The sequence below is a fragment of the Chlorella variabilis genome, assembly GCF_000147415.1.
Source record: "Chlorella variabilis unplaced genomic scaffold CHLNCscaffold_9, whole genome shotgun sequence".
NCBI classification, from domain to species: Eukaryota; Viridiplantae; Chlorophyta; class Trebouxiophyceae; order Chlorellales; family Chlorellaceae; genus Chlorella; species Chlorella variabilis.
Window position 1 is genome coordinate 409,260 of NW_005435079.1, and position 26,498 is coordinate 435,757.

A 26,498-nucleotide genomic window follows, 5' to 3' on the forward strand; every position below is an offset into this window, starting at 1 on the left:
CGTGGCCCAGACGGCTGCCAGCATGTGTTGCACCACTCCAGCTGCCAGCGCGGCAGCAGCTAAAGCAGCAGGCGCCGGTGGTGCTGCGTTCCAGCCTCCGGCTGGCAACAGGGGCGGTGGTTGTGTCCTCCTCGCCTGCCGCCTTCAAGCAGCCGCACCTTAGCGGCAGCGCCGCTGTTTGCTTCAGCCTGTACTCTATCGCTCCAACAGCGGTTGGTGACGCTTCCGACCGAAATGCTTGCTCTCCCAGTCAGCTGGCACAGCGTGCACTCGTGGCAGCTGTCTCATCAGCTGGTCCAGTGCAGCAAGCGGCTCAGGCCAGCATTGACAATGCCGCCTGTGATGGCACCTCCCACTTCCACCCCGCTGCTCTGGACAGCTGCCTCCAGCTGGCAGCTGCTGCTGCTATAAGCAGCGCCCTGAAGGTGCCTGCCGCCCTGGCATGTCTTCTGACACCCGAACGGCTTGCGGCGCCCCAGCTGGCGGCAGCCAGCAGGCAGCAAGGCGCTGCCACGGCAGCAGATGCCCCATCACTGGTTGACTATTGGCTGATGGAGCCTGCTGGTGGCTTTGGCGTGGGCATCAGGTCCCTTGAATTGAAGCCCTTGAGCAAGCTGGCTACGGCAGCAGCGGCCAGGACGCCGGCAGTAGGCTTGCCAGCGTCGACATCAGCAACTGCCGAGGAACTGCTGTATGAGGTCAGCTGGCCAGCGGCAGAGCCTGCTACGCTGGCAGCTGTGGCATCACGTGTGCCAGTCGCCAACACTGTGCGGCTGCTGACTCATGGCGGCACCGAAACGGCAGCAGGTGCCATGGCGGCCCTGCAAGCCGCTCCGCTGGACAGCCTGGGCGGAGCCCAGCTTAACACTGCTACTGCGCTGCCAGCTGTTGTGGGCGCTCCCTCAGCTGCTGGTGGCCGCGCTGCTTGCCTTGCCACGAATGGCGGCCTGCCTGGCCTCATGCGCACACTGGCTCTTGAGTATCAGAGCCAACGGTTCGGCAGCTTGGATGCCGACAAGGTGGCGCCAGCTGCCGCTGATTGTCCAGGCACGCAGCTGGGCTTCCTGCCGGCTGGCACAGCCCCGAGCGCAGACGCCTATGGCGCAGCACAGCGCAGCGGCGTGCACCATCTTGCAGCCCTGCTGCCAGCCAAGGCCCGAAGCAGCATAACAGCCTTCCACCTGATGCCCCGGCCCCGCGGAGCACTGAGTGGCCTCAAGCCTGAACCTGTGCCACCACGATTGTGGCTCCAGGCCGGGAATGGCAGTTAAAGCAGTGGGCATTAATTTCTGGTCAGTTGAAGCTTGGTGCAGCCATTCCTGTTGGTACCCCCCCCACCCCCCCCCCCCCACCGGTCCCCCCGCATTGTTCTGTGTGTGACTTGATTGGTGCAGTCACTGATTGATGAAAACGTCATGCGATTGCTTGTGCAGAGACCTGCTTAACGTGCTGGGTATGTACCCGGGAAACCCTGGCCCACCAGGAGCAGACAGCTCGGGTGTGGTGGTGGCTGTCGGCCCTGGCGTGAATCAGCTGCGGCCTGGCGATGCTGTGTTCGGGCTTGCAGCTGGCAGCCTGGGTAGCCACGTGCATGCCCACGCAGACACAGTGGTCCTCATGCCTTCCAACCTGGGCTATGAGGAGTCGGCCACCACCCCCACTGTCTTCATCACCGTCGACAACGCCTTCCGGGAGAACACCGTGGTGCGCCCTGGCGACCGGGTGTTGGTGCACGCCGCTGCCGGAGGCGTGGGCATTGCAGCCATTCAGATGGTGGCAGCCCTGGGTGGCGTCACTGTCGCTACGGCCGGCAGCAGCAACAAGCGGGCGCTGGTCCGCTCGCTGGGCCCCAGCCAGGTGCTGGGCTCTCGGGACAGCATTTTTGTGAGCGAGCTGGCAGAGGTTGGGGTCGCCAGTGTGGTGCTCAACAGCCTGACCAGCAGCGGCATGGTGGCGGGATCACTGGCGGCGCTGAGCACCGGCGGCCGGTTTGTGGAGATCAGCAAGCGCGACATCTGGAGCCCGGCGCGCGTCGCACAGGGTAGGGAGGATGATTGGTCTCCGTGCTGGATGGCAAGGGTTGGCTCTTGTTTGAATGCTCCATCACTCCCCACCATGTGGTATCCCCTCCCACAGAGCGCCCCGACGTCGCGTACTCGCTGGTTGCCGTGGACTTCCTGCCTCCACTGGCGGTCAACACCTCCTTGTCCCGTCTCAGCAGCCAGCTGGCTTCTGGCGTGCTGCAGCCCCTCCCACAGGTGGCCCACAGCCTGTCGGTGGTGCAGGCAGCGCTGCGCCAGATGAGCCAGGCACGCCATGTGGGCAAGATTGTGGTACGAGCTCCTACCACACAGATCACCAGAGCAGAGCCAGCCAGAGTCATCATTGTCACTGGCGGCCTCGGCACACTGGGTTCGCTGACTGCTGCCTGGGTGGCACAGCACAGCAAGCTGCAGGTAAAGGTAAAGGTAAAGGTGGGGAAGAGCCTCCACAAGCTTCACTTCCCGGTTTTAACGTCTAGCTTTAGACCATTATTTGATCTGCCCGACGCGCCAAGTGCAGTACCCCCCACTAGTAGTGAATGGGTCCCGGGGAGGCCTGTGCCGAAGCCTTGGCGATTCTATTAGGCGTTCCCGAAGGAATTGGCTTGGATTGGCGCTGAGCCGGTCAGCTATGCCGCGTTTGTCCTCACAAAGTTTCGACATGGGAGGAATCGAACCTGTGCCCTCTCGGAGGGTTTAGACACTAGCTCCAGCGCCTTCAAAGAAGGCCTTTCTTAGCCGCGGACATAAAGGTGGGGAAGAGCCTCCACAAGCTTCACTTCCCGGTTTTAACGTCTAGCTTTAGACCATTATTTGATCTGCCCGACGCGCCAAGTGCAGTACCCCCCACTAGTAGTGAATGGGTCCCGGGGAGGCCTGTGCCGAAGCCTTGGCGATTCTATTAGGCGTTCCCGAAGGAATTGGCTTGGATTGGCGCTGAGCCGGTCAGCTATGCCGCGTTTGTCCTCACAAAGTTTCGACATGGGAGGAATCGAACCTGTGCCCTCTCGGAGGGTTTAGACACTAGCTCCAGCGCCTTCAAAGAAGGCCTTTCTTAGCCGCAGCCAGGTGCATGCCACCGGCAGGACGGGTCGCTTCTCGGCCGATGTCAGTGCCAGCAGCGGCAACCTGGCGGGCCTGGTGGCAGGCAGCTTTGCTGGGCTGCTGAGCATGACGAGTGCGGATGCGGCAGCGGCAGAGGACGCGGGCCTGCTGCTGGCTGGAAGCATGAATGGCAGTGGCAGCTACGCGCCAAGGGCGGCAGTGGCTGGCATTCTGCATGCCAGCGGCGTGCTGGCAGATGCCATGCTAGGCAATCAGAGCCTCAAGGGGCTGCGCACAGCCTGGGCACCCAAGGTGGCCGCTCTCGAGCGGCTGGGTGGCGCCTATGGCTGGCAGCCTGGCAGCATCCAGCTCCTCTTCTCATCCATCGCGGCCCTGCTGGGCTCTCCTGGCCAGGCCAACTACAGCGCGGCCAATGCAGCGCTGGATGCCATGTCCCAGTCAGCGCAGGCCGAGGTGCGTGCTCCTGGCCATCTCCTGTCGCTTGTACATGTGTGCACAGTTACGTGCCTGCCTTACCTTGTTCAGGCAACATGTGCCTCCGGCCTTCCCTTGAACCCAAGCCCTACCCAGCTGCATCTGCACACACATCTGCCTTGCAGGGCCTGCCCAGCAGCAGCGTGCAGTGGGGCGCGTGGGCTGGCTCTGGCATGGCTGGGCACGACGCCTCCACCAGGGCTCGCGTCGAGCGCATTGGCCTGGGCTTGGTGGAGACCGACTCTGGGTTGGCTGCCCTTGAGGGACTGATGCTGCTGGCAGTGGCGGCTGTGCCAGCACAGGCAGCGGCTGTGCCCATCCGCTGGCCTACTTTCATCCAGCAACAGTTCAAGAGCCTGCCGCCCGCCATGTTTGGCGCGTTTGCTGATCGGGTGGCCCCCATGGCAGTGCAGCCGCCTCGGACAGCCGCACCACGCATGCGTACCAACAGGAAGCAGCGTGCGCCAGGCGGAAGCAGCAGAACCCTGGCCGCTGCAGTAGGCAGCACGAGATCAGCAGAGCACGAGGCCTTCATGCTTCAGCAGGTGCAAGAGGCGGTGGCAGCTGTGCTGGGCAGCGCGGACATAGATCCACAGCAGCCGCTCATGGCTGCCGGCTTGGACAGCCTGTCCTCCGTTGAGCTGCGCAACAGCTTGGAGGGCAAGCTTGGCCTGGAGCTGCCTACAACTTTGGTGTTTGATTACCCCACAATGGCAGCGTTGGCAGGCTTCCTGGCCAGCAAGATCCAGCCTGGCGCGAGTGCTGTTGCTAAGGCGCCAGATACCTCATCGGATAGTGGAGACGACAGCGATGGAGCAGGAATGACACATGATGTTGTCCCTCGCATTTCCCGCAGCCGCAGCCCTGATACCTCACACAAGCGCCGCCGCAGGCACCATGCACCTCCAAGGGCAACAGGACTGGGCGATGCCCCTGCCTCGCCAAAATCTCACCGGGCCTTCATGCTGCAGCAGGTGCAAGAGGCGGTGGCAGCTGTGCTGGGCAGCGCGGACATAGATCCACAGCAGCTGCTCATGGCTGCCGGCTTGGACAGCCTGTCCTCCGTTGAGCTGCGCAACAGCTTGGAGGGCAAGCTTGGCCTGGAGCTGCCTACAACTTTGGTGTTTGATTACCCCACAATGGCAGCGTTGGCAGGCTTCCTTGCCAGCAAGATCCAGCCAGCGGCAGGGACGGCAACTGAGGCAGCATTAGAGGATGGCAGCAGCTCTGAGGTCGCCGCCAGTGAGGACAGCGAGGACTCTGCGCCGCCACAGGCACCACGCCGCAGGCGGCGCAAGGCAACTTCATGCCGGGCTGCCCACATTGCAGTTGGGGCAGGCCAACAGGCTGCTATGTCGCCAAGGTCTCACCAGGCCCTAATGCTGCAGCAGGTGCAGGATGCGGTGGCAGCCGTGCTGGGCAGCGCAGACATTGATTCGCAGCAGCCTCTTATGGCAGCTGGCCTGGACAGTTTATCTTCAGTTGAGCTGCGCAACAGCCTGGAGGGCAAGCTTGGGCTGGAGCTGCCTACAACTTTGGTGTTTGACTATCCCACAATGGCAGCCATGGCGGGCTTCCTTGCCAGCAAGGTTCAACCTGGTGCTGGGCTCAGTGAGCTGGCAGCAGCGGCCGACTCAGCATCTGAGACAGACACGTACAGCAGGAGCGATGCCAGCTACAGCTGGGATGAGGAGGCTGCTGGCTGCACGCAGCCAGCCGGCGTGGTTCTCCCAGTTCACCATGCCCGCAAAGTGGTTGCCGTCACTGGCATGGTTGTCCGGGCACCGGCGGATGCGTTTGCTAGCATCCGTCCCTTGGACGCAGTGCAGATGGTGCCCGCCAGTCGTTGGGACCTGGAGGCACATGTCGGTGTGTAAGGAGCATGCTATCTAGCTGACTTGGCCCGGCATGGAACTGGGAAGATTGACGCTGACCCTGCCACTTACTTCTTGATCACCGCAGACCTGTTTGGTGGCCTTCCTGTTCGGTTTGGCACGTTCCTGGCTGCCGACATGTTTGACGCAGCCGCCTTTGCTACCTCGGATGCTGAGGCGCTGCTCATGGACCCTCAACAGCGCCTGCTGCTGGAAACCGTTGGCGAGCTGCTGGTTGCCCAGGCTGGGAGACCTGGCCTGGACGCATCTGTCCGTCGGGATGTTGGCGTGTTTGTTGGCCTTTCAACAGTTGACTATCTCAAGGTGAGCAAGCTACTGTTGCTGATGTGGAGGGCATCTTGTCAACACATGCTTGCATTATGCATGCTTCCGGCCGCTGCTGTCCCCCAATCGCTGAGCCATTTCCCATCCTCCTTCCGCAGCTGATGGCAAAGTACACTCCAACGCATGTGTCGGGTTACAATGCAACGGGCACAGCCCACAGTGTGGCCAGTGGCCGCATCAGCTACACGTTTGGCCTCAGCGGGGCCGCGATGACAGCTGACACAGGTAGGGTAGCGCTTGGGTGGATTTGCCTTGATGGCTTGGTCACTTAAAGCCGTGGAACCTACTACTTCCCGCATTTGTGCAGCATGCTCCTCCTCTCTGCTCAGCCTGCACATGGCTTTCAACAGCCTGCTGCTGGGCAACATCAGCAAGGCGGCCAACAGCGGTGCAAACCTCATGCTATCAGGTACGAGAGCAGGGCGGTGTGTAAGAGGTGGCTGATAGGACACCCTTCAACCGCATGTGTCGTGCAAAGTGTGCGACACAGACTCCGTGCTGGGCCTGTTGCAGAGACTGTGTCTGTAGCCTTCCGCAAGTCAGGTATGCTGGCAGCAGATGGGAGGTGCAAGACTCTGGATGCCGTCGCCGACGGCTATGTGCGGGCTGAGGCTGCTGGGTCCATGCTCCTGGAGCTGCTTTTGGAAGGAAAGCTGCGGCAGCAGCGGGCTGCAGCAGTGCTGGTGGGCAGCGCAGTCAATCAAGACGGCCGCAGCAGTGGGCTGACAGCGCCCAATGGGCCGGCGCAGCAGGATGTCATGCGTGCCGCACTGTCTATTGCGGGCATGGCATCTAGCGCGGTTAGCGCCGTGCAGCTGCATGGCACAGGCACCTCGTTGGGTGACCCAATCGAGGTTGGCGCCCTGGCGGCAGTGATGGTGGCATCTGCGGCATTCCAGCCTAACGGTGCGCCAACAGCTCTAATGGCGGGCAAGTCGCTGATCGGCCATTCTGAGCCAGCTGCTGGCGTCATGGGGCTGGGACATGCCCACTTGGCAGTGGCTTTGAGAGCCTCCCTCCCGGTCCTCCACCTGCACACAAGTAAGCAATGGTCCCATCCACGCATGCAAATTCCTTGAGTTGATCGCCTGCCCTTGTTTTACCTTCTAATGCAATATCTGATCTCTGGTTTCCTCGTTTGTGCAGCCAACTCTTACATCACCCCAGTTCTGCAGCCGGGCAAGGGCAGGTGGAGTCTGCCACGTCAGCTCGGCGCGCTGCCGGCTGGGATGGCAGTCAGCGGCGTCAGCTCCTTTGCTTTCCAAGGAACCAATGCTCACGCCCTGTTGGCAGCTACAGAGGCAGGCAGCGGCATCAGCCGGTCAATTAGTGGTCTGTGGCAGCGCAGCAGCTTCTGGCTGCTGCCGCCACAGTACGATCTGGTGCAGGCAGTACGGGGTGGCAGCCGGCTTGCCGTGTTTGCTGCCTGCTTGCAGACACCAGCAGCAGCAACCCTTCTGCAGCTGACAGTGGGAGGCAGCACAGGGGTTGTGACTGCTGGATTTGTCATTGAGGCTGCCTCTGAGGCTGCTGCCCACCGGCTAAGAAAGGCCTTCTTTGAAGGCGCTGGAGCTAGTGTCTAAACCCTCCGAGAGGGCACAGGTTCGATTCCTCCCATGTCGAAACTTTGTGAGGACAAACGCGGCATAGCTGACCGGCTCAGCGCCAATCCAAGCCAATTCCTTCGGGAACGCCTAATAGAATCGCCAAGGCTTCGGCACAGGCCTCCCCGGGACCCATTCACTACTAGTGGGGGGTACTGCACTTGGCGCGTCGGGCAGATCAAATAATGGTCTAAAGCTAGACGTTAAAACCGGGAAGTGAAGCTTGTGGAGGCTCTTCCCCACCTTTACCTTTACCTTTTGCCCAGCTGGCCGCACTAGGCAACGGCAATCTTAAGACTCTGAGCAGCCTGTCCTTTTCCAATGCTATCGCAGCCACCAGCACGCAGGCAGAAGTGCTGCAAGTGGCGATGGCTCCTTCGGCAGGCACTTTTGATGCGGTGCTTGTTAATGGCGGCAGCATCACTGACAGGCAGTGCGGCAGCGGTCGACTGACCAGCACAGCCATCGCAGCTGGCAAGACATCGCTGCTTCGCACCAGCCAGGGCACCAGCCGCCAGGCATTCGCCGCTCTGCTGGGGGCCAATCGGCCATCGGTTGCGCCTGCAGCTGGTGTGGTAGCATTTCTGGAGGCAGAAACCTGCAGCCTGCTGCAGACTGTGGCAGTGGGGCCGGCAGTGCTGGATGCTGCCCTGCAGATGGGAGATGCAGGCCAGCTGGCAGCAGCTGTGGAAGCGGTGCTATTGGGCGGGGCGGCTGCCTTGGGCTCTCACTCCAGGCTTGCCAGTGCTAGCAGTAGCAGCACACAAATAGGGAGCGACAACGGTGCCTTAGCAGTGCAGCTTCGGGGCATCACGGACACTCCCCTCGTGGGTGTGACGCAGCAGCATGCCCCTGCAGCCGCTGCTGTTCAGGTTGACATGCGGCCAGCAGGCATGCTGTACAGCATCTTTTGGGAGGCAGCGGCACCAATCGACACCTGCTCAGCTGCAAGTGCCAATGGATTGGTGCTGGCAGGAGGGAAAAGAAGTGGAGCTGCTGAGGCCATCTCAGTTGCTCAAGCAGTTCTCAAGCAGGCAGCAGGCAGCATTTCAGCTGACTTGGCAGGGAGCCTGATGCCCGCCCCCACTCCAGGTGCAATAGAGGCGGCAGGAGGGGCAGCAGCATTGCAGGGTGTGCTCAAGGCCCTGGCACACGAGGCGCCGGCCATGTCTTTGGCCGTATCCAGCATCACACGCGCATCCGCGACCAGCCAGACGGCAGCACCATGGATGCTGTCTGTGGAAATTGAACGGCTCTCCAGCACCAGGGGCAGTGACGCGCATGGGGTGGCCATCAGCAGCGGCGCCTCTTTCCTGCCACGACTCCTGCCAAAGCGTTCTGCAGCAGGCAGCGGCATTGCTGAGGGTGCCACAGGCAGCGGCCACGACAGCTTTATTGTCACTGGCGGCTCTGGCGTGCTTGGAGGTTATGTCGCTCTCTGGCTGCTACAGCAGGGCGCCCAGTCGGTGCTGCTATTGAGCCGGACCGGTGGTGTGCCAGACACTGTGCTACATCAGCAACAGCAGCTGTATGCCGATGCCAGTCCAGCCAGCAGCATCAGCAGCAGCAAGGTGGATGCTGCTCTGGTTGCGGATGTCGAAGCGCTGCTGACTACCGGCAGCAGCATCCGAGGGATCATGCATGCAGGCGGCGTGCTGGCGGATTCCACGCTTCCCAACCAGACATTGGCGGGCATCCGGCAGGCAAGAGAAGCTGCGCGCATGCCATCAACACCGTGCTGACGTCCACACCATACCGCCTTTGGGAGTCAAATGCCTTTGTCTATGCGTGCTTTATGATGCAGGTGGCGGCACCCAAGCACACTGCGCTATGCAACCTCAGCCAGCAGGCGGCTGCTGTGCCGCTATCTTTGCAGCTCCTGTTCTCCTCAGTGGCAGCTCTGCTGGGTTCCCCTGGCCAGGCCAACTACAGCGCAGCTAATGGGGCCATGGATGCTGCGGCTCAACATGCGCAGCAGGCTGGCACTGTCGCCACCAGCGTGCAGTGGGGCGCCTGGGCAGGCGCCGGCATGGCGACCAACGATGCCTCCACAGCTTCCAGGCTGGAGCGCTTGGGCTTGGGGCTCATTCCCATCAGCTCCGGTCTGCAGGCCCTGGCAGTGGCTGTCGCTGGCAGCACCTCTAGCGGCCCTGTGCTGGCAGCGGTGCCCTTCCGCTGGCCACAGTTTGTGGCTGCTGCCCGCAAGCCGCTGCCCGAGCTATTTGCCCCATATGTCACAGATGGGACAGATGGCAGCATGACCAAGACAGCTGCTGCAACCTCAAGCCTGCCAGCTGTGGATGCTGCCACAGTTGAGGCAGCTGTGCGGGAAGCGGTGCGAGGCATCCTCGGCACTGATGTCGGTGCCGGCGAGCCTCTCATGGCGGCAGGCCTGGACAGCCTGGGCGCTGTGGAGTTGCAGAGCAGCCTTGAGAGGCAGCTGGGTCTGAAGCTGCCCTCCACGCTTGTTTTTGACTACCCCACTGTGGCCGCTTTGACCGAGTTCTTGACCGGCAAACTCAGCCAGGTCGCGCCAGCTGGCAGCTCCTCGGCGCTCGGCGCCTCTTCCTTTGGCCTGAGAGGGGCACTCATTGCAGCAGTGCCTGCTTCCGGCACCGCTACAGTGGCGATGCTGGGTACCAGCTGGCGTTCGCCACATGGCGCTCTGAACCACCTGGCTTCAGCCACCATGGGTATTGACCCTGTGCGCCTGGTGCCGTTTGACCGCTGGGATGTGGAGGCAGACCCTTTGGCGGCACGTTTCGGCGGTTACCTGGCTGGCATCGCCGCCTTTGATACCGCCGCCTTTGCCACGCCCGACGCCGAAGCTGCTCTCATGGACCCACAGCAACGCCTGCTGCTGGAAAGTGTGGGAGAGGCGCTGCTGTCAGCACCTGCTGATGCAGCCCTGGCGCCCATGCGCACTCGTGGCGTCTATGTTGGTAGGTCCCCTTCCCTGCCTCTGGCACGCACCAACATTTTTATTTGTGTTTAACCACTTTGTTCACCATTGTTCAGCTATTTATCAACTTGCCAGTTTTTTTCGGCCTGCAGGTATTGCCTCCTCGGACTATGGCAGCCTGGTGGCGCGGCATGCTGAGCGTGGTGTGTACCACGCCACCTCCTCTGCACTCTCTGTTGCCTGTGGCCGCCTGTCATATGTATTTGGACTGAGCGGCCCCAGCATCAGCGTGGACACAGCGTGCTCGGCCTCCCTGGTGGGCCTGCACATGGCTGCCAAGGGCCTCCAGACTGGCGAGGCAAGGGCTTCATACGCCTCTGGTGAGCTGATCTCCAAGCACCCGTGCTGCACAACTGACTATCCATTCCTCTCAGCAACAAGGCCAGCGTTCCACCACGAGCAAATTCGCAAACATGCTACGTGCCCTCCTTGCAGGCATTCACATCCAGGCCACCTCCGCCTCCACATCTTACGTCTGGACAGCCAGCATGCTGTCGCCCCACGGCCGCTGCCGCGCGCTGGATGCCGCTGCCGATGGCTATGTGCGTGGTGAAACGGTGGTCACTGTTGTGCTGGCCACTGCCGAGGTGGCAGCTGCTAGCCCTGGCCCTGTGCCAGCTGTGCTCATCCTTGGTAGTGCCGTCAATCAGGATGGGCGCAGCAGCAGCCTGACGGCGCCCAACGGACCGGCGCAGCAGGAGGTCATCCGCGCTGCCATGCTCAGCGCAGCAATAACGCAGGCAGCAGTGGGCGGCTTGTCGATGCACGGCACAGGTGCGCCTGCTTGTTGTTGGGGATGGTGGTCGGCAGTAATACCAACCTGTGGCTTCGTTTGCAGGATGCGATTTTGATCAAAATGGTCCGTCCTGCATCCCTGCCCGCAGGCACCCCACTGGGCGACCCCATTGAGGTGGGCGCCGCCCTGGCGGTGTACAGCGAGGCGTCACGTCAGCAGACGCTGGTCCTCGCAGCCAGCAAGTCGTGGGTGGGACATGCGGAGCCAGCAGCAGGCCTGGCTGGCCTACTGTTTGCCCACGCGGCAGCCACCCAGGCACTCACCCTGCCGCTGCTGCACCTGCGGAGCGTCAATCCTTACGTCACTAACACTCTGGAGCAGCAGCTAGGCACGGGGGGCATTGCCGCGGCGCTGCTGCCCAAGCAGGGTGGTGGGGGACCGGCGGCGGCGGGTGCCACTCAAGCTTGCACTTGGGGCACTAGCGCCTTTGCTTTCCAGGGTACCAATGCCCATGCACTGTTGGCGGCTGCTGCCCCGGCAGGCGAGGACCTAGCGACAACACTGCAGGGTGGTCTGCTGCTGCCCGCCTGGCAGCACAAGCGCCACTATGTGCTGCCACCAGCACACCTGCTCATCACTGCCGCTGCATCAGTGACAGGTGGCGCCTCTCACAAGCGTGTGCTGTTTCACGCTGAGCTGGCAGCCGCCAGCCTGGCATTTCTGTGGGACCACCAGGTCATGGGCAAGGCCATCTTCCCAGGTGAGTCTGTCTGCGCCTGCTTGCGGACTCTCCAACTCAATGCTTTGCATGGTGTACTAATACAAACACTTTTTGGCAAGTTGGAGCTGCTGAGGCGTGCCCTGCTGTATCTGCAAGCTTCTCCCGTACTGTGATGCTGCAGGTTCGGGCTACTTTGAGCTGAATGTTGCAGCGCTGAGGACCCTCAGCCCTGATTCTGCCCTGCACGAGCAGGCAGTACTGGCGGGAGCAGCCATTCCAGCCCCACTGCTGCTGCCAACTAGCGGCGGCGGTACGGTGATAGAGTGCTGTGTGGTAGTGCCAACTGGCTTTGTTGAGATTGCTTCATTGGCCCCACTTGCCAGCAGTGCTAGGGCAGTGCATGTGACAGCCACGGCAGCCAGCATGGCGAACAGCTTGTCTTCGGCAGCTGGCGCTAGCACCAAGGAAGGAACAGCTGCTGGCGGCAGCTCAGTCATGCTGGCAGCCATTGTGAAGCCCGCTGGTGGCACCAGCAAGGCGGCCGCAGTTGCCACGCTGCTGATTGACACTGGCCGCAGTGGGCTCTGTATGGATCCTGCCCCCTTTGACTGCTTCCTGCAGCTGGGCCAGGTTTTCAAGGCACCCGGCAGCACGGAGGTGTATGTGCCAGCTGGCCTGGCTGCCCTTCGAGTGTCGCCTGCGGCAGCAGACCTTGAAAGCGCCGCCCCCGGCAGCACGGCGTGGGCAGCCACGGTGCCTGTGCTAGCGCCAAAGGGCAGTGTCAGCAGCGACTCCCGGCTGGGCAGCAGTGGCAGCAACGAGCGCCAGCTGTGTGTCATCTCGGCCCTCACTGCCAAGTCCATGGGCAAGGCCCAGGCCAGCGCCGGCCCTGCTGCTACCGCTGGTGGCAAGCTGGCGACAGCAGGGCGCACCGAGTGCCTGTATGAGGTGGCCTGGAGGGTGACGGAGCCTGTTGCGCTTGCAACAGCAGGTGGTGACAGCAGTGGCGGGACGCTGTGGCGCCTGGCAGCCACCGACAAGGGAGATCCCGCAGCGGCGGCAGCATCAGCCATTGCCTCGGTCCAGAGGATGCTTAAAAGCGGAGTACCTGCGGCTGTGCAGCTGCAGACTGTGGGCGGTGCCCTGCTGCCAGCCAGCGCTGCCGCTGGCGATAGCGCTACAGGCAGAACCACGGCTGCGGCTGCCTTGGTGGGACTTGTCAAAACTCTGAACCAGGAAGTGCCTCAGACCAGCTGGAGTGCCCGCAACGCCGATTCGCAGCTGCCAGAAGGGCACAGGGCAGGTTACGCTGCTCTGGTGCGGCTGGAGGGCAGCATTGCCGAGCTGACGGATGCATTCGGCGCAGCAGACCGCAGCGGTGCTTGTCTCGCCCCCCTGCTGCTCAAGTCGGCGGCACTTGAGCAGCTGGGTCCCTACCACCTGTTCCCGGTGCCGCGTGGCAGCTTGAACAGCTTGATTCCGCTGCCGGTGGAGGCAGGCAGGAAGCTGGCACCTGGCGAGGTGCTGGTGGCAGTCCAGGCAGTGGGCATCAACTTCAGGTGTGCAAACTAGCTGTTTTGGGACATGGCGGGCTGTTCTTCGTGGGATCAACCGCCGTCCACCGACCCCCATTTGCCACAGGGATGTGCTCAACGTGCTAGGCATGTACCCAGGCGACCCCGGTCCGCCTGGCGGCGACTGTGCCGCCATCGTGCTGCATGGCCAAGTCAAGCATGGCGATACCGTTATTGCTGGGCCCGGCGATCCTGTGTTTGGCTTGGCTGCCGGCAGCCTGGGCAGCCATGTGATTGCCTCCAGCGAAACGGTGGTGCCTATGCCTGCCTCTGTCAGGTGGGCAGCTCTGCTTGCGGTTTGGCAGGCATTAACGGTTGACGCAACCTCATCGTCCTTGCTTAAACTCGAGGAGCTCCTTCAATCCATCTGCCTGCCTTGCGTCTGCTGCGCAGCTTTGAGGAGGCGGCCACCATGCCCACCGTCTTCATCACTGCGGACACCGCCCTGCATCGCATTGCCTCTATTGGCAGGGGCAGCCGTGTGCTGGTCCACGCCGCGGCCGGCGGCGTGGGCCTAGCCTCCATGCAGGTCATTCGTGGTGCAGGTGCAACTGCTGTTACCACTGCTGGCAGCCCAGTCAAACGGGCGCTGCTGCGGCTGCTGGGTTCGCACCAAGTGGTTGGCTCCCGTGACACACTGTTTGTCGATGAGGTCAGCCTGGAGGTAAGAGGAGAGGCACACTGTCAGTGTTTGTTGAGACTTATTTCTTGAGCAAACATATTTTATAAATCTCGAATCAATTTGTGGTGTCTCTGAGCGCAGGGTGGCGCGGACGTGGCTCTCAACACGTTGACCAGCAGCGGCATGGTGGCCGCATCCCTGGCTACCCTGACGCCCGGCGCCACCTTTGTTGAGATCAGCAAGCGCGACATCTGGAGCCCGGCTCGTGTGGCGCAGGGTAGGCACTTTTTGCAATGGCCGGAGCTTGTATGTGCCTGGCTGCCTTACTGGCTCATAACCCTTGCCGACGTGTGCTGTTTTGTTTGGCGTTCAACTCTTCCTGTTCCATCGGACCTGTGCAGAGCGCCCCGACGTGGCCTACAGCCTGCTGGCCGTTGACTTCATGTCTCCAGAGGCCATGCATGCCGCTCTCATGCGCATTTCTGCCGGCCTGGCTGCCAGCCAGCTGCACCCGCTGCCCTTGATATCTCACAGCATGGGGGCGGTGCCTGCTGCGCTACGCCAGATGAGCCAGGCGCGGCACGTGGGCAAGGTGGTGGTGCGCCATGCGCCCGCACAGTCACAGGAGATGCTTGCAGGCAGCTGGCTTGTCACTGGAGGCGTAGGTGCGCGCCTGTTGTGCCTGTCCTGCAGCAGATTGGCAAATGCCAGCTTGTGCGTGTCCTGTTGTTGGGACAAGAACTTCGAAAGTAAGACCGTGCCCTCACTGCTGCTGCAGGCGCGCTGGGCACTCTTGTGTCCCAGTGGTTGCTACGCCAGCGTCTGCGTCACCTGGCCCTTGTCAGTCGCACAGGCACCTTTACTCCCGACAGCTCTGCTGCCTTGGTGTCGGTCCACCAAACCGCAGCAGTCACGCTGACCAAGGCAGATGCCGGCTTTGCATGCGACGTGGAGGCTGTGTTGGCAGGCGCATTGCCTGCCGTGACGGGCGTGATGCACGCTGGCGGCGTGCTGGCTGATGCCACGGTGGCCAACCAGACGCTGGCAGGCATACGCCAGGCAAGCTCCTTGGGGTTAAGATACTCCAGCTGCATCCCCACATTGCCTGCGCTAGCACCCCTAAAGATGGCATAAGCTCTGATGCTCAACTGATTGCCCTCGCATGCCGCCTCTCGCAGGTGTTTGCCCCCAAAGCCACCGCCTGGCGCCACATGGACAGCGGGCTCGGCGTCCAGCCCATGCACAACAGCGTGCTCTTCTCTTCGGTAGCGGCAGTGCTGGGCTCCGTGGGACAGCTCAACTACAGCATTGCCAACAGCTGGCTGGACACAGCTGCTGCTGGCAAGCAGGTGATGGGTTCCCCAGTGCTCAGCGTGCAGTTTGGCGCATGGAAGGGAGCCGGTATGGCTGCTGCCAGCGCATCAAAGATGGAGAGCATTGGGCTGGGTGCGCTCACCCCCAGCTCAGGCCTGCACGGCTTGCATGGGCTGCTGTTGGCCAGAGCAGCACAGCCGGGGGCGGTGGCAGGCCTGCATGTGCCACCGCAGGTGGCCATGGCGCCAGTAGACTGGCCCGCCTTCCTGCAAGGCATGCCACAGCTGCCGTTCTTCTTCAGCAGCTTTGCTCACCTCAAGGCAGCCAGCATTGCTGGCGCTGCCGGTCAACCAGAGCATGCACATGGGCAGAAGGCGGCTGGAGCGGCAGCCAGCCCTGCAGCTGGCATGTCAGACAAGCAGCGCCTGGCATATGTCACTGACGAGGTGGAGGCTGCTGCCAAGGCAATCATTGGAGGTAGTGTCAGCGCCAGCGAGCCTCTTATGGCAGCAGGCCTGGACAGCCTGGGAGCCGTGGAGCTGCGCAACAGCCTAGAGGGCAGGCTGGGATTAGGCCTGCCCTCCACCCTGGTATTCGACTACCCCACCATCTCTGCCATTGCCCAGTTCATCAGCGCTAGCCTGGCAGCTGTTGAGCCGTCACTGGCATCGGAAGCCGAGGGTGCAGCTCTCGCCTGTAGCTCGGTTGATGTGGCGAGCCCCTCTGATGTCTGTCTGCTGGGTGTCATGGGCATGGGCACCCGCTCGCCAGCTGGCGCCCTGGAGGCACCAGTCATGCCAGACCCTATGGCCAGCATCCCCACCAGCCGGTGGGACGCTGATATGCAGCTGACCCAAGACATGCCCGCCCGCTTTGGGGGCTTCCTGGCTGGAGCCTTCGTGTTTGACGCCGCCGCCTTCAGCATCGCCGGGCCAGGCAAGCGTTTGATCTGGGTGCTCTGTGGAGTTTGGCAGGGCGCCTGTTCTGTGGGGATGCCTGCCTGTTCTGGCCAGTGGCAGCCAATGAGGTGGCGTGGGCTTGGCAACATGGTTGCACTGCGGTAGCGAGAGTATGTTGACTCTTCGGTTTGCTTGCTTGGTGCTGGTGCAGAGGCGAATCTAATGGACCCTCAGCAGCGCCTCCTGCTAGAATGCACCGAGGAGTCGCTGGCGCCAGCACGGCTGGGGCTGTGGGGCTCTGTTGCTGCAAGTACGGTCCAGCATCACTCATCTGCCTGAAAACCTGCCACGATGGCCGCCCCTGTTTGTCACACGAATCACATGTTGTGAAGTGCCTGGTTTGGGTGCTCACACACCAGCTGGCCATGAGATCTGCTCTGCCTTTCTTTTCCTGCTGTGCAGTGGGTGTGTTTGTTGGGATCTCCACGCCCGACTTCAGCCAGGTGGCGGGGGCGCACGCTGAGATTTCGGCGTACAGCGCCACTGGCTCAGCCCTCAGCGTCGCTGCCGGGCGCCTGAGCTACATCTACGGCTTCCAGGGCCCCTCGGTGGCAGTGGACACCGCATGCTCCTCCTCCCTGGTTGGGGCCCACATGGCTCGCATCAGCATGGCACAGGGTGGCTGCACGGCGGCAAACACAGGCAAGTGAAGGGGCACTGGGTTCTTGTGTGCCGTACGACCAACATCTTCCAACTACTCAAACAGCTAGAAGCGGCATACATTTTGTTTTGTTTTCCACAACGCAGCCGGTGTGAAGCTCATCCTAACTCCCGACACCTCAGCCATGTTCAACCGTGCCGGCATGCTCACCATGGATGGCCGATGCAAGACGCTGGATGCCGCCGCAGATGGGTATGTGCGGGGCGAAGCTGTCGTCGCACTGGTGCTCCAGCAGCTGGCCGACGCTCCGAAGAGCGATGCTCTCTCAGCCAGCACCATGACAGCGATGTGCTGCCTGGTGAGCAGCGCAGTGAATCAGGATGGACGCAGCAGCACGCTGACCGCGCCCAATGGCCCCGCCCAGCAGACGGCGGTGCGCCAGGCTCTGTCGTCGGGCGGGTTGGCTGCAGCAACTGTTGCCATGGTGCAGCTGCATGGCACAGGCACCCCGCTGGGCGACCCCATTGAAGTGGGAGCGCTGGCAGCAGTGCTGGGCGCGGCACGCAGCAGGGCAGCTGCCGCCAGGCAGGTGGTTCTGGCTGCCGGCAAGACCAGCATGGGCCACACAGAGCCGGCGGCAGGCATGGTGGGAGTGGCTCATGCAGCCCAGGCGCTGGCGGCGGTGCTGGTGCAACCAATCCTGCACCTCCACAAGGTGTGCCTCTGCTGCCCAGCCTTAGAATGGCTTGCTTGCACACGCCCACCACAGCCCAGGAGCCCCCGACTGTGGGCCTGTGACCCCCCCGCCTGTGCCGCCCTTCCATTTTTGCAGCTGAACCCATACATGGAAGGCAGTGTGAGTGCTGCCAACAGCGGCCTGTTTGCCATCACGCGCGAGCTGGGCGGCTTCGCCGGCCTCGCCACGCCTCTTCCCAGCCTGGCAGGCACCAGCTCCTTTGCTTTCCAAGGCACTAATGCCCATGCGCTCATCAGCCCAGCAGCAGACAACGGGACCTCGACAGTTGGCATCCTCACACCAATATGGAAGCGGCAATATGTGAATGTGGTGCCCCCTGCGCACGTCCAGGTGTGTCAGTGCTTGGCTTTCTCCCCCTCAGTGTTATTGAACCGAGTGAACTGCTGTTGATGCACTGATTTTGCGCCTGCCCACACAGCTTTACATTGCCAGCGTGGGAGGGGCAGGCGCAGCCCGGCGCCTGGCGTACGACATGCGGCTGGGCTCCCAGGCGGTGCATGCTTTCTTCTGTGACCACCAAGTGTCTGGCAAAATTGTGTTCCCAGGTGCGCCCGACCATCCCATGTCGCTCGAGGCTGGTCAATTGCTTGCAGTAGTGATCCCAGTTTTGCAGGGCACACATATGGGTCCCTGCCTCTGCTGCTGTTCACTTTGTGCCTCGTGCAGGCGCTGGCTACTTGGAGATGGCGGCAGCAGTGGCCCACGCCCTGCTGAACGGCGCTTCCAGACCAGCCGCCTGCCTGGTTGGCACAGCCATCTCTGCACCTCTCCTCCTGCCCAGCCCAGCCTCATCGCTGGCTGAATTCAAGCAGGCCAGCCTGCGGGCAGAGGTCGCAGTGTCAGACGGCACCTGCCAGCTTGCCAGCCCCGGCACCGTTCACGTCAGCACACAATATTCCCTTGCATCGTCGACATCATCAGTAGCAGCTCGGATGGCAGGTGCTGGAGAGGCTGTCGTAGCATTTCAGCAGCTGGTAACAGAGTGCAGCGAACCGCTGGCGGCAGAGTATGCGTATCGTCAGCTGGGAGAGGCGGGGCTGCAATACCGGCCCCAATTCCCGCTCCTGCGTGGTAACCAGCGGAACGCGAGAGTGGCGGCTGGCCCGGTTTAACAGCCAGGCACGGCAGGGGCCACGGAATTTCATTTTGAACCCGGTGGTTTGGAATGGTTGCTTGCAGTTGGGAGGCAGGGTGCCTACCCAGCAGCCCGCAGGCGGCAGCAAGAATACCTTTATCCCTGCATCCCTAGCAGCACTATACGTGGGGCATGGTATCAGCAGGAGTAGTGGTGCCGCCACGGCCTTCGCACTGCGTCCTGCTGGCCGACAGGACACTGATGCAACTGTGCTTCGCAATCACATGATTGTTGGAGCCAGTGGCAGCCTGGTTTGCCAGCTGGATGGGCTAGAGTCCAAGGCCACTGCCGGCAGGGCCAGGGCTGGAGCTGGGGCAGCCGCAGGTAGCAGCGCTGCTGCCTCCAGGCAGGATATGCTTTACGAGATCGGCTGGGCAGCAGCCAGCCTGGCTGATCTGGCAGCCAGCGCAGCCACGGCAGATGATCTCAATTTGGCGGTTGCTTCCTTGGGTAGCGTGCAGCTGGCAGCAGCCAGCATGGCTGCTGTGCAGGGCGCTCTAGTTGGCAACGCTTCTAGCTTGCGGCTAAGCACCTGCAGCCAGCATGGTGTGGTTGCACTGCCAGCTGGCCTTGCCAGCACTTCTTCAGCCGGCCAGCTGTGGGGCCTGCTTCGCACCACTGCTGCCGAGTGCCAGACCCTGGCAGTGTCTGGCTCAGACGGGGATGCTCTGGCTGCTGGCTCTGCAGCACCTGCCACCTCGACACAGCTAACAGTTGGTAACCAGGGGCAGGTGGCTGCGCCATTTGATGGCTACGGCGCCGCAACGGCAGCAGGCTCCCTATACCTCCCTTACATGCGCCCCTGCGCTGCCAGGAGCGCACCGGCGCCCTTCCAGCTTTTCCCGCAGCCCCGTGGCGCGCTGAACAACCTGGCCCAACTGCCAGTGGATGGCAGTGCCACCAGCTTGGGCCCCGGCCAAGTGCTGGTGGCGGTGAAGGCAGTGGGAATCAACTTTAGGTGCGTGGCTGAGTGAACGGTGGAAGACACTAATCCTTTTGGCGACTGCCTTGCACAGTGCATGTCTCCCGCCTTTCCCATGATGCCGCAGGGATGTGCTCAACGTGTTGGGCATGTACCCCGGAGACCCCGGCCCGCCTGGCGGCGACTGCGCCGGCGTGGTAGTGGCTTCCTGCCCTACGGTTGATGGTGGTCCCACCTTGGCAGTTGGTCAACCTGTCTTTGGCCTGGCCGCTGGCAGCCTGGGCAGCCATGTTGTGGCCTCTATGAAGACAGTGGTGCCACTGCCGGCATCCCTGATCTTTGAGGAGGCGGCCACCATGCCCACCGTCTTCATCACCGTGGACACCGCCGTCAACCAGCTGGCAGCCGCCACTCCAGCCGATCGGGTGTTGGTGCACGCCGCTGCCGGCGGTGTGGGCCTGGCCGCCATGCAGGTCATCCATGCTGCCGGGGCGACCGCCGTCACGACGGCAGGCAGCAGCAACAAGCGTGCTTTGTTGCGCTCACTCGGCGTAGCCCATGTCGGCAGCTCTCGGGACACGTCCTTTGTGAGCGAGCTGGCAGAGGTTGGGGGCGCCAGCGTGGTGCTCAACAGCCTGACCAGCAGCGGCATGGTGGCGGGGTCGTTGGCGGTGCTGGGCGGCGGCGGCCGGTTTGTGGAGATCAGCAAGCGCGACATCTGGAGCGCGGCACGCGTGGCACAAGGTGGGATGGCCAGGGGATGGGCTCCTGGCAAGAGCCTCTCATATGAACGCCTTGAAAAGGGTTCACCCGAAAGGGACCTTCCGTTGAAGCAGAAAATGTCGATTCCACAAAAACAACTGAAACATTCGATTTCTGCCGATTGGAAGATTGCATTTGGCGCTCGATTGAATGTCGAGTTATCACCGTTCCGATTGAGTTGCTGATCTTTTCGAAACCTCGATTTTCGGTGTTCATCGACTGAAGCAGTCAGTCGGTGTTTTGTTTCGGATGACTGCCCAAAACTTGCCACCGGTTATCCGAACAGCCGGTTTTGATAACTGGCTTCAGCCACCCCTGCCTGCCCGCCGTTTCTCTCCCTCCAGACTCATCCCCCTACCCCTGCTGCCCCCCCCCCCTTCCCTTGCAGAGCGCCCCGACGTCGCTTACTCCCTGGTTGCCGTGGACTTCATGTCAGAGGGAGCCCTGCACGCCGCGCTGTCCCGTGTGGCGGCCGGAGTTGCGGCTGGCGCCCTGCGCCCTCTGCCCCAAGTGGCCCACAGCCTGTCGGCAGTGCAGGCGGCGCTGCGCCAGATGAGCCAGGCGCGGCACGTGGGCAAGGTGGTGGTTCGGGCGCCGGCGCTGGCAACCCAACAGGGTGGCACCAGTCCCTCAGGTACGCTGCCCTCTGAAAGGCGCATGACACACATGGGCTGCAGCAGCGGATCATGCTGGCACATGCGATATGGTATATGCGATCTACTCCCTCCTTCTTGCATCCTCTGCCGCTGCAGTGGTGATCACCGGAGGCATGGGCACACTGGGCACCCAGGTGGCTGCGTGGCTGGCACAACAGCAGATCCGGCAGCTGCTACTGCTCGGCCGAAGCGGTCGCACAGCGGCATCCGGGGAGGGCCTCGCTTTGCTGGAGCCGGGCTGTGCGGCCTTTGCTGCCGCCGTCACCATGGCAATGTGTGATGCCAGCAGCGCAGAGGGTGCGGCAGGCCTGGCCGCGCCACCGGCCTGCGGCAGGCCCGTGCTTGGCCTGATGCATGCTGGTGGCGTGCTGGCAGATGGCGTGCTGGGCTCCCAGACGCTGGGCAGCCTGCGGACTGTGTTTGCACCCAAGGTGCAGGCAGCCGTCCAGCTGAACGTTGCCTATGGCCACCAGCCTGGAGCCTTTCAGATCCTCTTCTCGTCTGTGGCGGCGCTGCTGGGCTCTCCTGGCCAGGCCAACTACAGCGCAGCAAATGCGGCGCTGGATGCCACGGCTCAGCGTGCACAGCTGGCCGGCACTGTCGCTACCAGCATGCAGTGGGGCGCCTGGGCGGGTGCCGGCATGGCGGCCAACGACGCCTCCACAGCCGCACGCGTGGAGCGCACTGACATGGCCTTGGTTCAGCCTCAACAGGGCATGATGGTGCTTGAGAGCATGCTGGTTCCCAGTGAGCGAGCAGCAGTGTCCCCAGCGCCGCCGCTTCTGGCGGCCAATGCCTTTGTTTGGGACAAGTTTTTGCGGCGCTTTGGCGGCGCAGCGGCTGTGCCGCCCTTCCTTTCGGAGTTTGCCGGCGACACCGCCGGCAGCCAGGCATCAGTTGGTGCACCGGCTGGTGGCCTGGCTGGTGGCCGCAAGCCCGGCGCCAGCGGCCGGGGCCTGTCTGCGGCAGACCGTAAGGCTGCGGTGCTGGAGCAGGTGCAGGATGCGGTGCGCGGTATCCTGGGCTCGGAGATTGGCTCTGGGGAGGCCCTGATGGCGGCGGGCCTGGACAGCCTGGGTGCTGTAGAGCTCAAAAACAGCCTGGAGGCTCGGCTGGGCGTGCAGCTGCCGGGGACCCTGGTGTTCGATTACCCCTCGGCGGCGGCCATCGCCGGGTTTGTGGAGACGGTGCTGCCAGCTGACGAGGGCGGTGAGGAGGAGGAGGATGCAGAGACCGACGGCGAGCTGGCGCTGAGCCCGCTCGCTCCGCGTGGGCTGGTGGCGGCCATGCCGGCAGGTGCCGCACTGGCGCTGCTGGGCATGTCGAGCCGCACGGCAGGAGATGCTGTGCTGTCGTTGGCGCCTGTCGACATCATTACTCCCATCCCGCTGGAGCACTGGGATGTGGATCTGAGCCAGGTGGGGCTGCTTCCTGAACAGCAGCGTCCATATGCCTGCACCTTTGGCTGACTCAGCTCCCTCCATGGTCCTGCCCTGCCCCTCATGTGCACGCAGCCCGGCACCCTGCCGGCTCGTTTTGGTGGCTTCATTTCCGCCACAGACCTCTTTGACGTGGCATTGTTTGGTTTGAGCGGGAGCGAGGCGGAGCTGATGGATGCGCAGCAGCGCCTGCTGCTGGAGACAACCCTGGAGGTGTGGCCGCCATTGCACTGCAATATGATCCAGTGTTACGCTCCGTCAGATCTATTGCCCTCTGCTGCTATGCCGGCCTGCTGGCAACAAGCCCATTCTCCTTTTGTGTCTTGAACTGCCCGCCATGTGTGTGGCTGCGTCGTGTTTCAGGCCCTCAGCCAGGCTGGCGCCAGCATAGCACAGCCCAGCAGTACCGCTGTCGCGGTGGGCATCGCTTCTGCCGAATACAACAACCACTTGGTGCCCCGCTTCACACCAGGCGCCGTCAGCGCCTACTCGGCAACAGGAGGCGCGCTATCAGTGGCCAGCGGGCGGCTCAGGTGGGTGTTTGCAGAGACCTGTCCAGCCATTGAGCAGTGTCATGCTGGTGCTGCTGGCCCTGCACTTTGCTGAGCCCTCGTGGCAAAGTCACCTGATCACCTGCTGCTGTTCCTCCCCCTTTGCAGCTATGCTTTTGGTTTCAAGGGCCCCGCCATCAGCGTGGACACCGCCTGCTCCTCCTCCCTGGTGGCCTCGCACATTGCAGCAGGCAACGTGCTAAGTGGCGTGTCCAGTGGAGGCCTGGCGGCAGGCGCCGGGTTGCTGCTGTCTCCAGACACCACATGTGCGTTTCAGCCACCAGTGCTGTTGGCTCCTCTGGCAAACGACCTTGCGTTATAATTTCTAGGTGGTTGACATCATGCCTATGCCCCATGGCATGCCTGTTTGGCTGCAGCTATGTTCCACAAGGCGGGCATGCTGGCGGCGGATGGCCGGTGCAAGACGCTGGATGCCGCCGCCGACGGCTACGTGCGTGGCGAGGCGGTGGGCGCCCTGCTGCTGCAGGCAGTCCAGCTCCTGGCTCACCAGGGTGCGCTGGCGCTCTTCTGCGGCAGTGCAGTCAACCAGGACGGGCGCAGCAGCAGCCTGACAGCCCCCAACGGCCCCAGCCAGCAGGAGGTGGTGCGCCAGGCGCTGGCATTTGGGCGCCTGGCAGCCACTGATGTCAGCTACCTGCAGATGCATGGCACAGGCACCCCGCTGGGCGACCCGATTGAGATGGGAGCGGCGGCGGCTGTGCTGGTGGATGGCGCCAGGCGCAGCCTGCCACTAGGCCTCAGCACTGCAAAGTGTTGGATCGGGCATACCGAGGCCGCGGCAGGGGCCATGGGCCTCACGCATGCCGGCGTGGCGCTGTCTCACCGCCTCGCCCACGGCATCATGCACCTGACAGCCATCAACAGCCATGTGGCCGCCATTCTGGACATGTCAGCCGCCAAGGCAGCGGCGCCAGGCTGGCACCTGCCCCGCATGGCGCTGCCGGCGGGCGCGGATGCCAGCGGCAGCAGCAGCACAGCGATCTGCGGCGTCAGCTCATTTGCTTTCCAGGGCACCAATGCCCACGCGCTGCTTCAGCAGGCCGACTGCCCCACGGCCACACACACTATGCCTAGCCAGCTGGCAGTATGGAACAAGCAGCGCGTGTGGGTGGCGCCACCTGTGCACATCCTGCTGCTGTCGGCCGCTGCCACCAGTAGCTCACGTTTTGCCCGGCGGCAGACAGTCGCGGCGGTGGCACTGGAGGTGGCCCTGGGAGCACCGAAGCTGGCCTTCCTGTGGCAGCACAGCGTGCTTGGCATGGCCATGTTCCCAGCCACAGCCTTCCTGGAGATGGCGGCAGGAGCCAGTCGGCAGCTGCTCAACAGAAACGACCTGTCTGGTACAGCCTTGCGGTCGGCCGTGTTTGCCACACCGCTGGCCCTGCCAACCGTGGCAGCAGCGGCTACCCGCGTGCGCTGCGTAGTGCAGGCGGCGGCCGGGACGTTTGAGATCAGCTCGGCGGCCACAAATGCCGCTCAGCACCGCACACACTTCTATGCCAGCTTTGGCAGGAAGGAACCCACCACAGGTGGAAGGCTTGCAGCGCTGTCGGTGCCTGCGGCGCCCGCAACGCTCGCAGCCTCTGTGGTGGTGGTGGTAGTGGGTCGCGTGCCCACGATGATCGCCAGGCTGGCAGTTGCTGAGGTGGCGGTACCAGAGGAGCAGCTGGGCATGAGCGTGCACCCGGCTGTGTCGGAGGCTGCCATGCATGTGGCAGCCGCACACCAGCCCCAGCACAGGGCGCTGAGGGTCGCTGCTCGAATGGACGCTGTTCTCATGCCCCTGCCTGTGGCAGACATGCGACTGTGGGCCAGCAGCTTGGTGGTCGGGGCAGCACCAGGCGTTGCGGCTGCGGCTGCCGGCAGCGGCCGGCAGGAGCAGCAGCTGATAGGCAGCGGGGGGCTGACCATGCTGATGGCAGGCATGGAGACACGCCGCCTGGTGGCCAAGGTACCGCTACCGCACAATTCCAGCAGCTAGCGCCATGCCTGCCCCAGCGCTTCTGCCGGTGTCTTCTGCCTACCATTTTCCAAAGCCCGTCTCGACGCTGCTCTCTCCTCTTCCTGCTGTCCCCGCAGCGCCCCGCCATGATGACGCCGCGTACCCCTCTCTCTCCTCACGGTGCGGAGGAGGTGCTCCTCAGCCCCTTCAACCTGCACACGCCCCACACGCCGCTGTACCTGCTGTCCCCATCGGCGGATGCCACCGCCTATTCGCTGGGCGGTGGCACTGGGGTTCTGGCCTCCTACCACAGCATCACAGAGGTGGCTGCTACGGGCGGCGGCCTGGAGGGAGTGTTCACACTGGAGAGCCTGCAGGCCCTGGTCGCGGAGCAGGTGCAGGCTGTGCTGGGCAACACGGTGGGTGGGGACGACCCGCTGATGGCTGCCGGCCTGGACAGCCTGGGCTCCACCGAGCTGCAGCAGAGCCTGGCGGATGCTCTGGGCGTGGAGCTGCCCTCCACCCTGGTGTTTGACTACCCCACAGTCAACGCCATGGCAGAGTTCCTGGCCGGCAAGCTAAGCCCCGCGGCGCCAGGCGGCCGCGCTGCCAGCCCGCTCTCGGCGCAATCGGCACTGGCTCATGGCGGCTACAGTGCCGGTGCTGGGGCGGTGGCCATTGTGGGCGCCGCAGGCCAGCACGAGCTGCAGCCAGCAGGGGCCCCTGTGGCAGATGCCGCCGTGCGTGTGCCGTATGGCCGCTGGGATGCCGACTCGCCGCTCATCACCGCCGACGGCACCTTACCTGCTCAGGTTGGGGAGGGTGCTGCGTGCGTGTAAGTTGGCTGGGGGGAGCTGCTAGGGCACTCACCCAGCCTCTTGATGCCCCAGCTAGCTCTGACCTGTCCCCTTTCCTGCTGCCGCCCGGTCGCATTCTCTCCATCCACAGTTTGGTATCTTCCTGCCGCGTGTGGAGCTCTTCGATGCCGAGCTGTTTGCCACGATGCGCAGCGAGGCGCTCACAATGGACCCACAGCAGCGCCTGCTGCTGCACGCCGCGCACGAGGCGTTGCCGGGAGGGCCCGGCGCCGCCTCGGGGCGCGCCGTGGGCGCGTATGTGGGCATTGCCGGTGAGTGGGCCACGCTCTGGTTGATGCCAGCTGTTTTACCCTCTGGGTGTGCCCCTTGCTGATCAAGTATATGTGTGCCTGTGTCATGCGACCTGCAGCTACCGACTACGAGACCTTAACCCACCAGCACGGCGTGGCCATCTCCAGCTTCTCTTTCACCGCTGCCTCACCCAGCGTGGCCAGCGGGCGGCTCGCATATGCCTTCGGCCTGCGGGGCCCCACCGCCAGCGTGGACACAGCGTGCTCAGCATCGCTGGTGGCCGCACACATGGCCTGCCTGTCCTTCAGGTG

The 26,498-nt window shown here is 63.2% G+C and overlaps 1 protein-coding gene across 1 annotated transcript in view; it reads left to right on the forward strand.

The window, feature by feature from the left end:
* Window positions 1–26,498, forward strand: part of CHLNCDRAFT_57723 (hypothetical protein) — a gene marked incomplete at its 5' end in the record, with an annotated part of 63,095 nt that overhangs the window by 28,251 nt on the left and 8,346 nt on the right. Inside the window, 37 exons of the mRNA XM_005847850.1 lie at window positions 390–586; window positions 1,434–2,041; window positions 2,137–2,556; window positions 3,076–3,560; window positions 3,707–5,450; window positions 5,544–5,779; window positions 5,899–6,025; window positions 6,108–6,209; window positions 6,314–6,841; window positions 7,738–8,027; window positions 9,209–10,346; window positions 10,459–10,686; window positions 10,802–11,140; window positions 11,251–11,862; window positions 12,005–13,382; window positions 13,465–13,674; window positions 13,791–14,061; window positions 14,161–14,296; window positions 14,421–14,617; window positions 15,198–16,286; window positions 16,446–16,542; window positions 16,695–16,910; window positions 17,040–17,608; window positions 17,726–17,980; window positions 18,069–18,195; window positions 18,317–18,531; window positions 18,830–19,743; window positions 19,835–20,451; window positions 20,858–21,103; window positions 21,222–22,543; window positions 22,640–22,777; window positions 22,928–23,097; window positions 23,224–23,381; window positions 23,493–25,087; window positions 25,216–25,890; window positions 26,027–26,207; window positions 26,306–26,495. Of these exons, the coding sequence (XP_005847912.1) occupies window positions 390–586; window positions 1,434–2,041; window positions 2,137–2,556; window positions 3,076–3,560; window positions 3,707–5,450; window positions 5,544–5,779; window positions 5,899–6,025; window positions 6,108–6,209; window positions 6,314–6,841; window positions 7,738–8,027; window positions 9,209–10,346; window positions 10,459–10,686; window positions 10,802–11,140; window positions 11,251–11,862; window positions 12,005–13,382; window positions 13,465–13,674; window positions 13,791–14,061; window positions 14,161–14,296; window positions 14,421–14,617; window positions 15,198–16,286; window positions 16,446–16,542; window positions 16,695–16,910; window positions 17,040–17,608; window positions 17,726–17,980; window positions 18,069–18,195; window positions 18,317–18,531; window positions 18,830–19,743; window positions 19,835–20,451; window positions 20,858–21,103; window positions 21,222–22,543; window positions 22,640–22,777; window positions 22,928–23,097; window positions 23,224–23,381; window positions 23,493–25,087; window positions 25,216–25,890; window positions 26,027–26,207; window positions 26,306–26,495 (18,020 nt within the window). The remainder of the gene's footprint in view (window positions 1–389; window positions 587–1,433; window positions 2,042–2,136; window positions 2,557–3,075; window positions 3,561–3,706; window positions 5,451–5,543; window positions 5,780–5,898; window positions 6,026–6,107; window positions 6,210–6,313; window positions 6,842–7,737; window positions 8,028–9,208; window positions 10,347–10,458; window positions 10,687–10,801; window positions 11,141–11,250; window positions 11,863–12,004; window positions 13,383–13,464; window positions 13,675–13,790; window positions 14,062–14,160; window positions 14,297–14,420; window positions 14,618–15,197; window positions 16,287–16,445; window positions 16,543–16,694; window positions 16,911–17,039; window positions 17,609–17,725; window positions 17,981–18,068; window positions 18,196–18,316; window positions 18,532–18,829; window positions 19,744–19,834; window positions 20,452–20,857; window positions 21,104–21,221; window positions 22,544–22,639; window positions 22,778–22,927; window positions 23,098–23,223; window positions 23,382–23,492; window positions 25,088–25,215; window positions 25,891–26,026; window positions 26,208–26,305; window positions 26,496–26,498) is intronic.